The 16,564-nt window shown below is 43.1% G+C and overlaps 1 protein-coding gene across 8 annotated transcripts in view; it reads left to right on the plus strand.

Annotated features, from left to right (window-relative positions):
• The window catches only part of CNPY1 (canopy FGF signaling regulator 1), a 164,595-nt gene that overhangs the window by 69,782 nt on the left and 78,249 nt on the right, over positions 1 to 16,564 (plus strand). For all 8 annotated transcript variants that reach the window (XM_033931626.1, XM_033931627.1, XM_033931629.1 and 5 more), the window contains one exon: positions 12,149 to 12,264. In XM_033931626.1, coding sequence (XP_033787517.1) covers positions 12,149 to 12,264 — 116 coding nt within the window. The remainder of the gene's footprint in view (positions 1 to 12,148; positions 12,265 to 16,564) is intronic.

Raw genomic sequence — 16,564 nt, forward strand, 5'->3', positions numbered from 1 at the left:
CTTCCTTGTGTGAGCCGGAACACGCGGTCCCTGCAAGCAAGTAATTTTATATCATTTTCATTCTATTCATTCATAGAAATTAAAGTCTAGATAATGCCAGTCACATAACAAAACATGATTTTACAAAAATAATTCCCTGCACAGTCAAGCCTGCAAGGATTACTAGATGTCTTTCAGCAGCTCCCCTCCCTCCCTCCCCTTACCTTTGTGGCCAAGTCAAAATGATCTACCAACAATAAAATTTTAAAAACACAAAGCACGCTGTATGCAGAGAAAATGTTAATTATCATTTATATTCCGCAGGTTTTCAAAGAGGTCAAGGCAGATGACTTTATGCAATGTCACCTCAGTAACAACTATACAAAAATAGACAAATATTCCCCCTCCCTTTTTACTAAACTGCGATAGCGGTTTTTAGCGCAGGGAGCTGCGCTGAATGCCCCACGCTGCTCTCAACGCTCATAGGCTCCCTGCGCTAAAAACCACTATTGCGTTTTAGTAAAAGGGGGCCATAGTGCAAAATATAGACAGCTTATATAAATTCTCAAAACGGACACATTTTGATCACTAAGTTGAAAATAAAATCATTTTTCCTACCTTTTTTTTTTTTTATTATTCTTTATTTATATTTTGAACATATTATCAAGAATAAACTTCTTGTACAGAATATGATTGAGTCAGCATAGTATAAAACAAATGAAGTAACAACTATATGACAAAATTACTATTTACTCATCAAAATTAAAGTCCCAAAATTGAGATCCAAGATGTTCCTGAGTGAGAAACTATTAAAAGAAAAAGAATAAATTCAAATTGCAATTAGGCGGTCAGATGAGAATGGACCAAGAGTAAATTTATACATTGAGATTTTCTTTATCCCCTTCAAGGCCCCTCCTGGAGAGAAATCCTGTCAACTGAGAGGGTTCGAAGAAAATATAATTACAAGATTTGTACTTTACAATGCATTTACAAGGATATCGTAAAAGTAATGATGCCCCCATTGCAGTGACCCCAGGCTTGAGAAGCAAAAATTCCTTCCTTCGTTTCTGAGACTCCCTTGTCACATCCGGAAATATTTGAACTTTATGTCCAAGAAATTCTTTATGTCTATTCTTAAAGTAAAGCTGTAATATCCAATTTTTATCTGGTGATAAAACCACCGTAGCCAATAGGGTAGCTGGAATAGCTACCTCCCTCATTGAAGATTCCAATAATAATGTTATATCCATTTGTTCACCCTGACCTTGTTGTTCTAGTGGACGCTGTTCTTCCGAATTTTTTGATGTTGGCAAATAATATATTTTGGAAAAAGGAGGAAAGGCATCATGAGGAACATTAAGAACTTCACAAAAATACTTTTTCAAAACTTCTTTTGCTGATAGAGAAGGGATCTTTGGGAAGTTCAAAAATCTAAGGTTATTCAATCGCATATTATTTTCCATCATTTCCACCTTTCTCCTAAGATTAAGATTGTCCTTAATCAGTGTCGTTTGGATTTGAGTTACTTCAGTTATCTTTTTATCTATTTTTTCCACATTATTTTTCATCGATATATTTTCCTGTTTAAGTCCATTTATTTCATTTCTTTGTTCTAAATATTTCTCTTCTAGTTCTTTAATTTGTGGTGACAATGTTTGTCCCAAAGTAATTACCAAGTCCCAAATTGAGTCTAGGGTAACATTCATGGGTTTAGGAACAGAGAATATACTTGCTTGCATTGTCCCAGCTTCCACAGCAGTGGCAGTCTTCTCTCTCTGGTAACCTTGCTAAATTTCAAGTCCCCTTGTTGTTCTCACCGCAGTCTCGTCTTCCTCCAGTGCTTCGCCCATTCCAGCCTCCCGGGAAACGAAGTCTGCCTCCTCAGACTGACTACTCTCCCGTGGAGAGCTAGCACGCTGCGGCTGAGGGGGCGGGGTTCTAGCGTCGGGGCTCAGAGTCGACTCTAGCCCAGGGAAGCTTGCCGCGACCTCACTCCTTCCCGGCGATTCCAGCGGGCGACTCCCCGATGCAGCTACTGCCTCTTGGTTCGGACGCCGCAAAAAATCCTCCATGGACATCTGAAGAGGAGTCTCCAGGCGCCTCGAGGCTCCAGAAGCGCCTTTCCCTCTCCTTTTCGGCATCGAAACGGCACTAGGTAAATGTTATTTGTTAGAATCTCTGGCAGCGTCTCACTCACTCTCATCAACACGCGGCCATCTTGGATCTCCCGTCATCTATCTCCTACCTTTTTGTCTAGTGATTTCATGAGTCTCTGGTCCTTCTTCTTTCTTCTCCTGCCCCCCCCTCTTTCTTTCTCTCTCCCCCTGGCTCCCCTCTTTATTTCTGCCTTTCTTTCTCTCTCCCCCTGGCCCCCCTCTTTATTTCTGCCTTTCTTTCTCTCTCCCCCTAGCCCCCACAAAGCCATCGTGCCAATTTCTCCACTTCCACGATTCTTTCCCTACCCTCACCCCCAAGCCAGCAGCCGATTTCTCCCTGCTCCTTCCCCGATGTCCTGATCTTCATCGGGCAGCAGCAGCATTCACAATTCACTGCTGTTGCCCGCTTCAGGCCTTCCTCTCTGTCGGGTCCTGTCTTCATGAAAACAGGAAGTAGGCAGGACCCGGCAGAGAACAAGGCCTGACGCCGGCAACAGAAGCAAATTATAAACCCTGCTGCTGCCCGAAGAAAGTAATGGAGCATGAGGCAGACCACTTCTCCCCCCTCCCAGCCGAACCCCCGCTGACCCTCCTATCTCCCCCCCCTCCGTGTACCTTTCCGACCCTCCCAGCGAGAGCAGCAAACCTCCTTCGCGGCTTTCTCCTCCCTCTGCCGCGTCACTGATGATGTCATCAGTGATGCGGCAGAGGGAGGAGAAAGCCGACGCTACTGGAGGGAGGTCTGCTGCTTTCGCTGGGAGGGTCGGAAAGGTTCACTTGGGGGGGAGAGATAGGAGGATCAGGGGGGTTCGGCTGGGAGGGGGGAGAAGCGGTCTGCCTCGGTGCTCCAAGGCCTGGCGCCATTACCTTTTTCGCCCCTCCCGCCCCCCCTTGGTACGCTACTGCTCTCCAGCTCTCCTTAGTTTGCCGGTTTTCTTTTTCGGCGACCGGCACGCTTTCAAAGAGCCGCGCACGTGCGGCTGCTCAAAGTTCAATCTTCTGCTCTGCTGCAACTTCCTGTTTCCGGTTGGGTCAGAGCAGAAGATTGAATACTGAGCAGCCGCGTGTGCGCGGCTCTTTTGAAAGCGTTCCAGTCGCCGAAAAAGAAAGCCAGCAAACTAAGATGAGGTGGAGAGAGGAAGCTGGTTAAACGATCGAGCCGGCGTGCGGGGGCTGCAGGGACTGCACGATCCTTTATGCCTCACTGCGGTGACAAGACCATTCACCACTCCACGGGGCGGTGATGGCCTTGTCCCCGTCCCCGCAGAGGCTGCTAATTTTCATTCCCCGTTTTTGGCGGGTTACCCGCGGCTAAACACAGTAGCCGCGGGTAAACCACCACCGTGTCATTCTCTAATATGCACCTTCCTATCATTTTGAGTCTACTTCACTCTTTAATTCTTTTGTGTATTCGTGATCGTTGCAAACAGAATATAACAGCAGCAGTCTCCTCATCTACTTCTTAGTATTGTAGCATACTATTTTCTTTTCTCTTGGTTTCTGTTTCCCTGTAATTAAGTCTACAAAGCACTTTTTTTTTTCTAATGATGAAGTAAAACACAATCACATAAGACATTTTAATCATGAAATTGTAATGTATGTGATTACAGGGCAGACTGGATGGACCATTCTGGACTTTATCTGCCATCATTTACTATGTTACTATGTTGCCAGTGAACTTGAAAATGTTCACGGTGCTGGGATACAATCAGGAGACTAATACTGCAGTGGTGTAGCACCTTTCGCATTTGGAAGTTGAGGCTTATGGCTGACTGCTCCCTAAATGGAAGCCGGTGAGAGAGTCAGAAGGAGGTGCCCAGCCAGATAGCGAGAGGCTAGAAGACTGGGAGATGCAGGAAGTTGATTCTACCTCAGCCCTGGAATAGAGAGTTGCGCGGGGACAGAAATCCCACCTGTCCCCGCCAAAATCCCACCCGTCCCCGTGAGGAATCCCTCCGTCCCCATCAGGAATCCCCTCCGTCCCCACCCATCCCCGCAAGGAATTCCCTCTGTCCACGCCCGTCCATATAAACTTCAGAAATAGTTATTTCATTTAATTATGCTACTGAATTAAAGGCTCTGGTAGAGTCCCATTTACAAATAGAAACATAGAAGATGATGGCACAAAAGGGCTACAGCCCATCAAGTCTGCCCACTCTGCTTACCCACCCCCTGTCTATGCCCTAATGACCCAATTTCCTTATCTTGACCCTCATAGGGATCCCACATGGGTATCCCATTTATTCTTAAAGTCTGGCACGCTGTCTGCCTCGATCACCTGCACTGAAAGCTTGTTCCAATGATCAACCACTCTCTCTGTGAAGAAATACTTTCTGGTGTCGCCATGAAATTTTCCGCCCCTGAGTTTGAGCGGGTGCCCTCTTGTGGCCGAGGGTCCCTTGAGAAAGAAAATATCATCTTCCACTTCGACACGTCCCGTGAGGTACTTAAATGTTTCAATCATGTCTCCCCTCTCCCTACGTTCCTCAAGAGTGTAGAGCTGCAATTTGTTCAGTCTCTCTTCGTACGAGAGACCCTTGAGCCCCGAGATCATCCTGGTGGCCGTCCGTTGAACCAATTCAATTCTGCGCACATCTTTACTGTAATGTGGCCTCCAGAATTGCACACAGTACTCCAGATGAGGTCTCACCATGGCCCTGTACAACGGCATTATGACTTCAGGCTTTCGGCTGACGAAACTTCTATTGATACAGCCCAATATCTGCCTTGCCTTAGATGAAGCCTTCTCCACTTGATTGGCAGTTTTCATGTCTGCACTGATGATTACTCCTAAATCTCATTCTGCTGAAGTCCTAGTTAAAGTTTCTCCGTTCAAGAAGTACGTCCTGCATGGATTTCCGCTTCCGAGGTGCATGACCTTACATTTCTTAGCATTGAAGCCTAGCTGCCAGGTTGAGGACCAACTTTCCAATGTAAGCAGGTCCTGCGCCATATAATTCTGTAAACTGCATTCACTTACTATATTACATAGTTTGGCGTCATCGGCGAATAGTGTTATTTTACCTTGAAGCCCTTGAGTCAGATCCCCTATAAATATGTTGAAAAGGAGTGGACCCAGGACCGAGCCCTGCGGCACTCCACTGGTCACCTCCGATGTTTTAGAGAGGGTACCATTAACCACCACCCTCTGAAGTCTGCCACTCAGCCAATCATTGACCCATGCAGTTAGTGTCTTTCCTAACCCCATCGATTCCATCTTGCTTAGCAGCCTGCGGTGTGGGACACTGTCAAAAGCTTTACTGAAGTCCAGGTACACAACGTCCAAAGACTCTCCCAAGTCCAACTTTCTTGTTACCCAGTCAAACAAGCTGATGAGATTGGATTGGCAGGACCTACCCTTGGTGAATCCATGCTGACTGGGATCCCGAAGATTCCCTTCATTCAAGATCGTGTCCAATTTGCTTTTAATTAGTGTTTCCATGAGTTTGCACACTATTGATGTGAGACTCACCGGTCTATAATTCGCAGCCTCTGCCCTGCAACCTTTTTATGCAGAGGAACGACATTAGCTAATTTCCAGTCCAGGGGAACTTTCCCCTTACTTAGGGAGAGATTGAATAGCTCAGCCAACGGTTTCGCCAGGACATCGCTCAATTCTCTGAGCACTCTTGGGTGCAAATTGTCTGGTCCCATGGCTTTGTTCACCTTGAGTCTTGCCAGTTCACTGTAAACTTCACCTGGTGTGAACTCAAAATTCTGAAACGGGTCTTCTGTGCTTTGTGTTGCCTTCAACTGTGGACCATGTCCCGGTTCCTCACAGGTGAAGACTGAGCAGAAGTTTTCATTCAGTAGTTCGGCTTTATCGGAATCTGCTTCCACGTAACTTCCGTCCAGTCTTCTAAGGCGTACTATCCCGCCTGTGTTCCTTTTTCTGTCACTAATATACCTGAAGAAGGATTTGTCCCCCTTTTTAATGTTTTTTGCTAGAATTTCTTCCACTCGAAGTTTTGCCTCCCTAACTGCCATTTTGACCGCTGTAGACCTGGTCCTATATTCTACTTTTGCCTCTCTTTTCTCCGTGCGCTTGTAGGAGAGAAACGCTTTTTTCTTCTCCTTAATGAGGTGCGAGATCTCCGCGGTGAACCATTGGGGTTTATTGTTTCTTTGTCGTTTATTTACTGATTTTATGAAGCGGCTAGTTGCTTCATGTATGGTTGATTTCAGTGTTAACCACTTAGCTTCTACATCATCGGTCTCCGCTTGGTCCTGCAGCATCTGATGGACGAAATCTCCCATGCGTGCGAAGTCTGTGCCCCGGAAATTGAGTACCTTTGTTTTCGTGTTTGATCTAGGGAAGCCTTTCCTAAGGTTGAACCATACTATGTTGTGGTCGCTGGAGGCTAGCGTATCTCCTACTGAGACCTCTGAGACGCTTTCCCCGTTGGTGAGTACCAGGTCGAGGATCGCCTGGGCCCTAGTGGGCTCCGTTACCATTTGTTTGAGACGTGCTCCCTTTATGGAGGTTAAGAGCCTCCTGCTACCGCTGGTTGTCGCTGAAAATGAGTTCCAGTCTGCATCAGGCATATTGAAGTCCCCTAGCAGTACAGCTTCTCCTCGTAGAATGATATTCTCTATGTCTTCAATTAATTCTGCGTCCATGTCTTCCAGTTGTCTTGGGGGTCTGTATACCACACCTAGATACAGGCATTTTTCTCTGCCTCTTGCCAGGTTTACCCAGAGGGACTCCCCGGTGTACTTGACATCTGTGATCCTGGTGGTTTTGATGTCCTCTTTAATGTATAGAGCTACCCCCCCCCTCCTAACCTGCCCTCTCTGTCCTGACGAAGTAGATTGTAGCCCGGTATAGCCATATCCCACCCATGTGAGTCCGTGAACCAAGTTTCAGATATTGCCACCACATCTAGGTCGGCATTCCTTATTTCAGCCTCCAATTCTAGAATTTTGTTACCTAAACTGTGTGCATTGACATACATGGCCCTCCAAAGAGACTTTATTAATTTGGAAATATTAATTGGGAAGAATACATACTTTGTAAACGGGTTTCTACCAGAGCCTCTAATGTAAATATAAATACTCAGCTGATGAACATAAGAAGTGCCATCTCTGGAACAGACCCTAGGTCCATCAAGTCCGGCGATCCGCACATGCGGAGGCCCCGCCAGGTGTACCCTGGCATAGTTTTAGTCCCCATATCACTCTAAGTCATAAGAGATGTGCATCTAGCTTACCCTTAACTATGTCACCTTATGCCACTCATAAGGAGATGTACATCTAATTTACCCTTAAACCCTAGAACGGTGGATTCCGCAATTACCTCTTCTGGGAGAGCATTCCAGGTGTCCACCACTCGTTGCGTGAAGAAAAACCCCCAAGCTGTCAGCTGAGGACTTCCTTTTCAGTTGGCCGGGGGTCCCTTTTGCCAAGCTTGGCAGGCAGCAGTAGCGTCCCTGAGTCACAGATGTTGGCACCTTAGCTCAATTTAATCCTGAAACTTAACATTTTGAAGACTTTTCTTCTTTGGCCTCCAGAGGGAGCAGGAGAGCAGATTTGCCTTTTTCCCAACCCCCACACAGCTCTAGGCTTGTTCCCAGCAGTCACCTGCAGGCTGGAAGCAGAAACAGCAGGAAAACCTTTTCACCTGAGTGTTTGGGGCATGGCTGCAGGCTATTACACCAGAGAGCTGAACAATTAGAGAGGCAGAGGGAGAAGGGGCAGCAACCGAGAAGGCAGGGTGACTCAGGGTTGAGAACTCTGGATGGCAGTGAGCAGCTGGAAGGTATAGAGCTCACTCAGGCTGGTCTGGAGCCACCCAATCAATGCCTCAAGATTTCCAGGACATAGAACTGGAGCCTTATGCTGAGCCACGAAATGGAGTCCTGCCAATGGAGGTTTGCTGGACTAGAGGCAGGTAATTCAGATTGCCTAAATACTTAACTTGGACACTGCTTAGCTAAGCTTTCTTTAACTTTTGTCCATAGACGTCTCTTGAATTTTGCATGTCAGTCTCTTACTCACTAGCACATACTGCTCTTCTGGACTTCTTTATTCCATCAATATTCAAGTGCTAGTGTGCCTTCAGACCAAACTAAGTATACCATGGAGATGGCTAGACCATCACATGTGCTGCTCTTTTACCACCTTGCAGCATTAAAAGACCCCAGCAATAGTGCTGCAACATGCAGGACTTCATTTCTGTGCTCTCATATGCCCTGGAGTGTGGGAATTCATAGGCGTTGGAACAGCAGGGGAGACCACATGGGCCATGACCACCCCAAAATATTGGCAGTAGGACCTCTTGTGAAGAAGTGGAAGAGGAGGTAAGAAGAGATGGAGCCCCCTAAGGTGTCCCCTGTTGTATTGGTATGTTTAGGTGGCCAATCCATTATAATGCTGGCTCCTCCCACATCCAAATGGTTTGGATTAGGACATTTTGAACTTGGTGGTTTTGTGGTCAAAAATGGCAAATAAAGTTGGATGTCCCGGAGGCCAAGACATCTAAGTAGGTGATTTTTAAAATAATGTGGATGTTTTACGGTGTCCGGTTTCAGAAATGGCCCTTTCTCCACCTCTGACTTTTGATGTCTTGTGGGAAACTTAAGATGTCCTATCAAAAATGGCCCTCCACATCTCTGATTTCACATTGCTTTATTTGTTAATTGTTATGTTAAAGCGTGATGCCCATTATTCGTAGTTGGTATTCTTATTTGGCCGGATAGTAAAATATGCTATTTGGTTGAGCACTACACAGTGAAATGCAACGGTTAAGGAATTTCTTCCTTTTAAATTGCTTCACTCCAGTTCTGTAATCTCCCAAACCCCCAAACTGCTTCCACCCTCAAAGACTACCGTTGACTGCTGCACAAACACAGAACTGCCCCCCTGACCAAAATCTACTCTTCACATTAGCCCCATCCCCAAAAACTACCTCTATGACTGGTTTGAATAAACCTGAGAAGTAAGTGTGTCGTTACAATTTTGCACTTGAAATATTTTATATAATATTGGAGCCATGTATACACAGTGTGGAAGAGTGATTAACAGCATGCTGGGCAAAGACTGTTGGTAGAAACCATTGTGTTGGGTCCTCAGTGAGTTCCTTTTATCCTGTTTAAAGTGCTGAGGTAACAGATGCAGCTTTCCTTCCGGTTGGAAACATGGCCATATTCTCTACAGGCTGTCTCTCTCCCCCTGGCATATACAAAAGATAAGTGGTGTCCAAAGCTTCATTATTGCTTTGGATTTAGGCAAATATTTAAATTTGCTTATCTGCTGGGTTGCAAGGAGGTTCTGGGAGTCTTTAAGGCTCACTTTACCATGGCCCAAGCAGCATAATGGGCAGAGAGTGGAGCAGTGGCACCAGAAAACATTTGCACGATGATGACTTAACATAAAAGAAATATTACGATGCAGAACCAGTAATTTCTGTTGATAGGAGATGTGTGTGTGTGGCGGGCATGACCCTTACTGCCCAGGTGCCCAGATCACTGTTAGTCTGCCTGCCCTGATAACAATCCTTTTTATTTGCATTCTTATTCTCGAACACAAGCATTATATATCTCAAGACCATGTTGGCCATTTTCTACTTTCATTATCTCACCAGCTGTGGGATTTGTTGTTTGTTTTTTTATCTTCTCGAGATAATTTTCTGCATATCCTTTGAAAGATGTGAGTATCTCAAGATGCAGATAATGTCCAGATGTGTCTTAGGAATCGAATGAATAAGATCCTCTTTGAGACAAGCTCTATGGTAGCCTTCTCAAATTGTTGATATAGGGTACCTATGTTGTCTGAATCTTTCAGCCATTTTAAATGCATTAACTTGATAATCTTTGAAGTTTGTGCAAATCTTTTTTAATCTGAGAAATTGAGAGAATTATCAGATCTAATTGGAAGATAGTAGAGGGACACACATGTTTCAAGGACAAAAGACTTATTATTGCACATTCAAGAGATAAAAATTTAAAAAGAGAGACTTGTCCCTTCAAGATTACATAATTTCACTTCTTCTGCCATTGATACAGTTACCTCAGGACTCAAGAGATGTGGTAAATGTTCAGTGTGTAATCACAGCTTAGACATCAAAGAATTTATACATCCAGCAACTCACGCAAGATACAACTTGTCACATTCATCTGACTCTAATTCTGCATGTGATATATGCAGACAAGTCTTTTCACCCTCTCTCGTTCCACTATGGATCGACAAAAATCATGAGATAAACGATCTAAAGTACTGAATGACACGGTGACAAAATTCATCACTGTTCCTGTGCTCGCAGATAACCGCAGGAAATAAACCCATGTCATTTTCTAGTGTCTATTTCATCCTCTGTCCTTCTACACCAGCATTATTCAAAGCAAAGCCTGCGGGTCAGTGGTTGTGACCATTCATACTCTGATTCTTCCCTCTTTCCTTAAAGAATGACATGAAGATGGTTTCCCGCGGTTATCCGCGGGGACGGGAACGGTGATGAATTTTGTCACCGTGTCATTCTCTAATCTAAAGTTCTTTATATTCAAAATAATTAAACCTAATCCTAGAGGTGGCGATACTGATGCAACACTTTTAGGTGTTGAACAACGGACCATTCATGATCTTAAAACTTTGCAACCCTCAGGTTTAAACAATTGATTACAGTGTTTTCCTTTGAATATTCAAGTAGACTTTTTACATACTTTCTCTTGCCTTTTTCTAAACTTTTCTCTTCTCTTTTATTTTCTTTCTTTCTCCCTTCCATTCCCCTTTCCGTTTCCATTCTTCTTTTTCCTTCTTTTTTCCCTTTGTTTCTCTCCCCCCTCTGACTTTTCCCCTCTCTTTCCCTTAGTTCTTTTACTTTTTTGTTGCCTTTTTCTTTTTCCCTCTTTTCCGCTGTCGTCTTTTTGCCTTTTTGTCTCCCTGCCTTTCTCTAATTGGTTACCATCAAAAATCTTTTTCTTATGGTATTTTACTGTTCTGTATTGTCAGTAAAGTAACTCATTACACATATTTCTCACAATACTGTTTTAAACTATAATGTTTTGAACTCTCAGTAAGGCAACCCCCATTACACATGCTTCACCTTTATACTAAGCTTTCTTATACTTTTCACGATTCTTTTTTACATTCATGTTTTTAACTTTTTCAAGTTTTTTTTCTTCCCTCCATGTTTGTCTTAAGTTCCCCAGCAATAAACTTATCGATTTTTAAATGTTTGATTAGGTTAATTTATGTTAAATAGTTTAGCCCACACATTTACTTAACATCCAGTTTATATATATTTATGCGTGTATGGCTCTTTAAAAAAAAGTTTTTTTCACACTACATGCTTTTCCATTCTTAAATATATCAGATGCATATGTGTGGCTTTTCCTGTTTTTATTTGTACTCGTTTTAGAGAGACAACTGAGCGGTGAGTCCTCAACTTCGCTTTTTAAAGTTTTTCAAAAGCTTTAATTACCAACACTAGTGGAAACTTTTGTTTTATGGTAATCTTTCTTTGCAGTGCTATTCATGTATTTTATCATTCATTTTTTTAAATATTTGTATATTTTTACACATATTATGCTTGTTTATACCTTTATTGTGTTATGGTTATTATATTCTTTATGCTTATGTTTAGTTCAGTTGTCCTCTGAAGAAGGCAGTTTTTACTCTAAAACTTGGGTCTTTATTGTGACTATAGACTTGACATATTCTGTAATAAAGCTTGATTAGGTTGTATTGGACATCACGCTTGCCTTTTCACTGTTTTTCTTGCTTTGTCAGGCAAGTCTTCTTTGAGGTTCTAGATCAGTGATACTCAGACCTGTCAGGTAGACCTCCAACTGGTTGGATTTTCAGGATTCCTGTAATGAATATGCATGAGAGATTTGCCTGCACTATCTCCATTGCTTATTCATTGTAGATATCTTGAAAATCTAACTGGCTGGATGACCTCCAGGACAGGTTTGGAGACAACTGACATACAAGTCATTGTGTCCAAAATGATTAAATGGCTATTGTTTATGTGAATTAATAGCTCACTTTTGCTAATTCTTTCTGTGCTTCTTAAGCCTGCAGGGCCTTAGTAGATGAACTGCTGTATGAAATTAAAAAAGTGAACCCAAAGAAGACCACTGAAGTAGGGTCATTCCGAATATTTCCTGATGGAACACAGGAAAAAAATAAGGTAAATGGCAAATTGTGATGCAATATAGAATTGTAGCTGGGTGCAATTACCAGACATTTATCAAGATAGGCAAGATAATGCTGCTGTCTAAAAATTGCAATTCTGTGTGCATTAAAATAAGCATTTATTCCATTAATCTACACAACATAGTCTACACTTAAAACATAGAAGAACTATGGCAGTATTCAAAAAATAATTGAGAAAGAAACCAAATAATTTTGATTCTATAAGTCTTTTACATCCTTTGTCATAGCAAGTCCACAAGCCTAAATTAAAGAGAGCCATACCTGTATCCAATCACAAAAGTTGAGCTGATTTGAATTAAGGGACCTGGTATTGAAAATATTTATGCTCTTAATTTTGTGAATTATGCTCATAAATTGGCTCTTTGAAAATTTGCTAGGTTTATATTTAACATTTGCTAGGTTTATATTTAACATTTAGCTAATCTTCTAAATTTATATTTAACATTTGCTAGGTTTATATTTAACATTTAGCTAATCTTCTAAATTTAAGAGCATAAAGAATGTGTGGTAATAGGAGTGGATTTAGGGTGGGGGAAAAAGAGTTTAGCACTGATTTTCAGCATTAGGCTCATAATCTAATCACATGGGGGAAGCCTCTGCTTGCCCTGGATCAATAATATGGAATGTTGCTACTCTTTGGGTCTGGCCAGGTACTAGTGACCTGGATTGGCTACCGTGAGAACAGGCTACTGAGCTTGATGGACCATATGTTCAGATTTTTTTTTTTATAGACCGGTGAGTCTTGATGTTTGTGCTGGGCAAAATGGTAGAGACTAATTATAATGAACAAAATGACAGAACATATACATAAGCATGGGTTAATGATAGAAAGCCAACATGGATTTAGTCAAGGGAAATCTTGCCTCACCAATCTACTAATTTCTTTGAAGGGGAGAATGAACGTGGATAAAGGTGAGCCGGTTGATATTTGGATTTTCAAAAGACATTTGACAAGTACCTCATGAAAGACTTCTGAGGAAATTAGAAAGTCATGGGATAGGAGGTTCTCCTAGAACAAGGATGTCAAAGTCCCTCCTCAAGGGCTGCAATCCAGTTGGGTTTTCAGGATTTCCCCAATGAATATGCATGAGATCTATTTGCATGTACTGCTTTCATTGTATGCTAATAGATCTCATGCATATTCATTGGGGAAAACCTGACTGGATTGCGGCCCTCGAGGAGGTTGCGTCAGAGAAGGAGCTTCCGCCCACACACATGCGACTGCAGGCACAAGCAGGCTTCGCTGGCTTCAGTAAGTTTCTTTTCTAAAGCGCCACAAGGTAAGAGGGAGGGAAGGAGATAGATTTGGCCGTAGGTAGGTAGGGAGGGAGGAAGGGGGCCGTTCGCCTTCCCTCCCTTAAGTTTCTTTACTAACGCGCCGCAAAGGTAAGGGGGAAGGAGGGAGATTTTCGGGCCGCTGAAGGGCAATGAGGTGGCAAGAGGGAAGGGTGGATGCTGCGGGGACGGGGCAGTGAAGGGGACGGTGGGGATGGGGCAGTGAAGGGGACAGTGGTCTGGTGATGGGGACAGATTTTTTTCAATAATATTACCTGTAAATCAGAACCCCATATGGACAACAAACCTCCCCTCTGCAACACTAACAGGCTTTAATTTCACACACACACAAACCAATCACACAACAGGTAGTAACAGGGAAAAAGAAAGATGGCGAAAAAGCCTCAGTTCAGCTTCATCTGGCAAAAAACTCCACCTTTCAAGGCTAACCCTGTACTCCAAAATATAGAACCAGTAGAAAAAGCTCTATGGTAGCCTACAGGGAGATGTTACAAAACACACCGGGACACACAGCCCTCAGTTGTGAAAAAATGGGTAAATCAGCACTGTAGCAAAGTAGTCCATAGAGCTTTTTCTACTGGTTCTATATTTTGGAGTACAGGGTTAGCCTTGAAAGGTGGAGTTTTTTGCCAGATGAAGCTGAACTGAGGTTTTTTCTCCACCTTTCTTTCCTTTCTTTTTACCTGTTACTACCTGTTGTGTGATTGGTTTGTGTGTGTGTGAAATCAAAGCCTGTTTGTGTTGCAGAGGGGAGGCTTGTTGTCCATATGGGGTTCTGATTTAGAGGTAATATTATTGGAGTTTAACTGACCCTTTTCCTGAGAGTATTTGTATTAGACAGATTTTTTCCCCCATGTCATTCTCTATGGAGAATAATCAAGAAGTGAATGATTTTAAAGCTTTTCTAACTTCTTTAGATTATTTGTTGCCACTATTTTCTAAATCCCCTATAGGTGGCCATCATCTAGATTTAGGGCTCCTTTTACTAAGCCACATTATGGTCTTAATGCGTTTAATAGTGTACGCTAAATTGCAGCGCGTGCTAGACCTTTACGCCAGCATTGAGCTGGTGTCATTCTAGAAGCATAACGAGCGGTAATTTTGTGTGTGCGCTAAAAACGCTAGTGCACCTTAGTAAAAGGAACCCTAAGTCTCACTTGCCATCAAATCTGAAATTACGGGACACCACAGCTTACTGCGGGATCCAAGATGGACGCCACAGCTTACTGCTGAGACAGACGCTGTGAACTTTACCTGCGATATATCCTGTAACCTTGCCGAAACGGAGGGGAAGAAGCGCCGGTAATGCCTCCCAACACTCTGCTATTCCCTCGATCGGTACTATTGATGAACTTTTACAGTTACTTCAGAGGGAAACGGAACAGCCGGGAACTCGCCTGCAGGAGACATCAGCGAAGAGTGACGCAACGGTGGATCTCCTTGGGCTAAATGCTAACCTTGAGTCCCGATGTCAGACTCCCGCCCCCGCAGCCTCAGAGAGCGAGCTCTCCATGTGTGCTCAACACATCCAAAGAGGCAGTGTTTGAGCCAGAGAAGGCTTCTGAGAACTTGCTGGAGACTCATGGAGAGGTTGTGTTTCCTCCGGAGAGAATGTCTGAGAGAAGGACTTTCAGCGGAGGCGGACCAAAGCAGCCAAGAGGTATGTTTGGGAGCTGAGAGTTCCCCTTCACCACTTGTACTTTTTCCAATGGTTAGTAAACCTCCAGAAGTTACTCTGGATGCACTATGGGACCTGGTAGTAAAACTTGGGAATTCAATTGCCCCACAAATTAACAAGGAGAGAGACTAAATAAACAAGAAAAAGAACTTTTAAATCTAAAACAAGATACTATGACACTTAAAAATGATTTACAAAAATTTTCCACAGAAGTGACCTCGGGGGGAAAAAAATTCAAGAAGCCCTGATAATGGATAACACTCTCTTGAGGAAAAGAGTGGAAGCTTTGGAAAATTTGGGCAGAGCTAACAATTTATGTACTGTATTTTAAATTTTCCTAAGATACCCATAGTCACTCCAATAGAGATGATTAAAAGATACTTTAGAGAAATTTTGGATATACCAGAACAATCCATGCTTCCCCTTGTAAGAGTTTACTGTTTACCACAGAGAATTGATCAACAGCAAAAATCTGGGAATGAAAATCTACGAGAGATCCCACTAGATGTCTCAAATTTATTAGACTTAAATATTTATGTCCCGAATATAGAACTCTGTATTAAACCCCTGTTTAGGTTTTTAAGGAAACCTCAGCCTCACCAGTCCACTGCTATAGTTAATTTTGACAGTGGGAAGAATTACATGGTTCTCATCATCAGCTTCCACTTACATCTGTTTATTTTATATTCTAATATTCTTTAGTATTATTAAATATTGTTCAAAGTTCTGCTCAAACTCTGTTTGTAACCATTTTATAGTATTTAAGCTACTTATCTTTATGCTAACATGACTCGGGAGAGACGACCCGACATGTTTCGCTTAATCAAGGGTCTCCCGAGACTGTCACTGTCATCCAACTCTATATAATAAGAACATAAGCAATGCCTCCGCTGGGTCAGACCTGTGGTCCATCGTACCCAGCAGCCTGCTCACGTGGCGGCCCAACAGGTCCAGGACCTGTGCAGTAATCCTCTATCTATACCCTTCTATCCCCTTCTCCAGCAGGAAATTGTCCAATCCTTTCTTAAACCCCAGTACCGTACTCTGCCCTATTACGTCCTTTGGAAGCGCATTCCAGGTGTCCACCACACATTGGGTAAAGAAGAACTTTCTGGCATTTGTTTTGAATCTGTCCCCTTTCAATCTTTCTGAATGCCCTCTTGTTCTTATTTTTTTTTTTTGAAAGTTTGAAGAATCTGTCCCTCTTTACTCTCTCTATGCCCCTCATGATCTTGTAGGTCTCTATCATATCCCCTCTGAGTCTCCTTTTCTCCAGGGAAAAGAGACCAAATTTCTCCAA

This window comes from Geotrypetes seraphini, chromosome 2, assembly GCF_902459505.1.
Source record: "Geotrypetes seraphini chromosome 2, aGeoSer1.1, whole genome shotgun sequence".
Classification (NCBI taxonomy): Eukaryota; Metazoa; Chordata; class Amphibia; order Gymnophiona; family Dermophiidae; genus Geotrypetes; species Geotrypetes seraphini.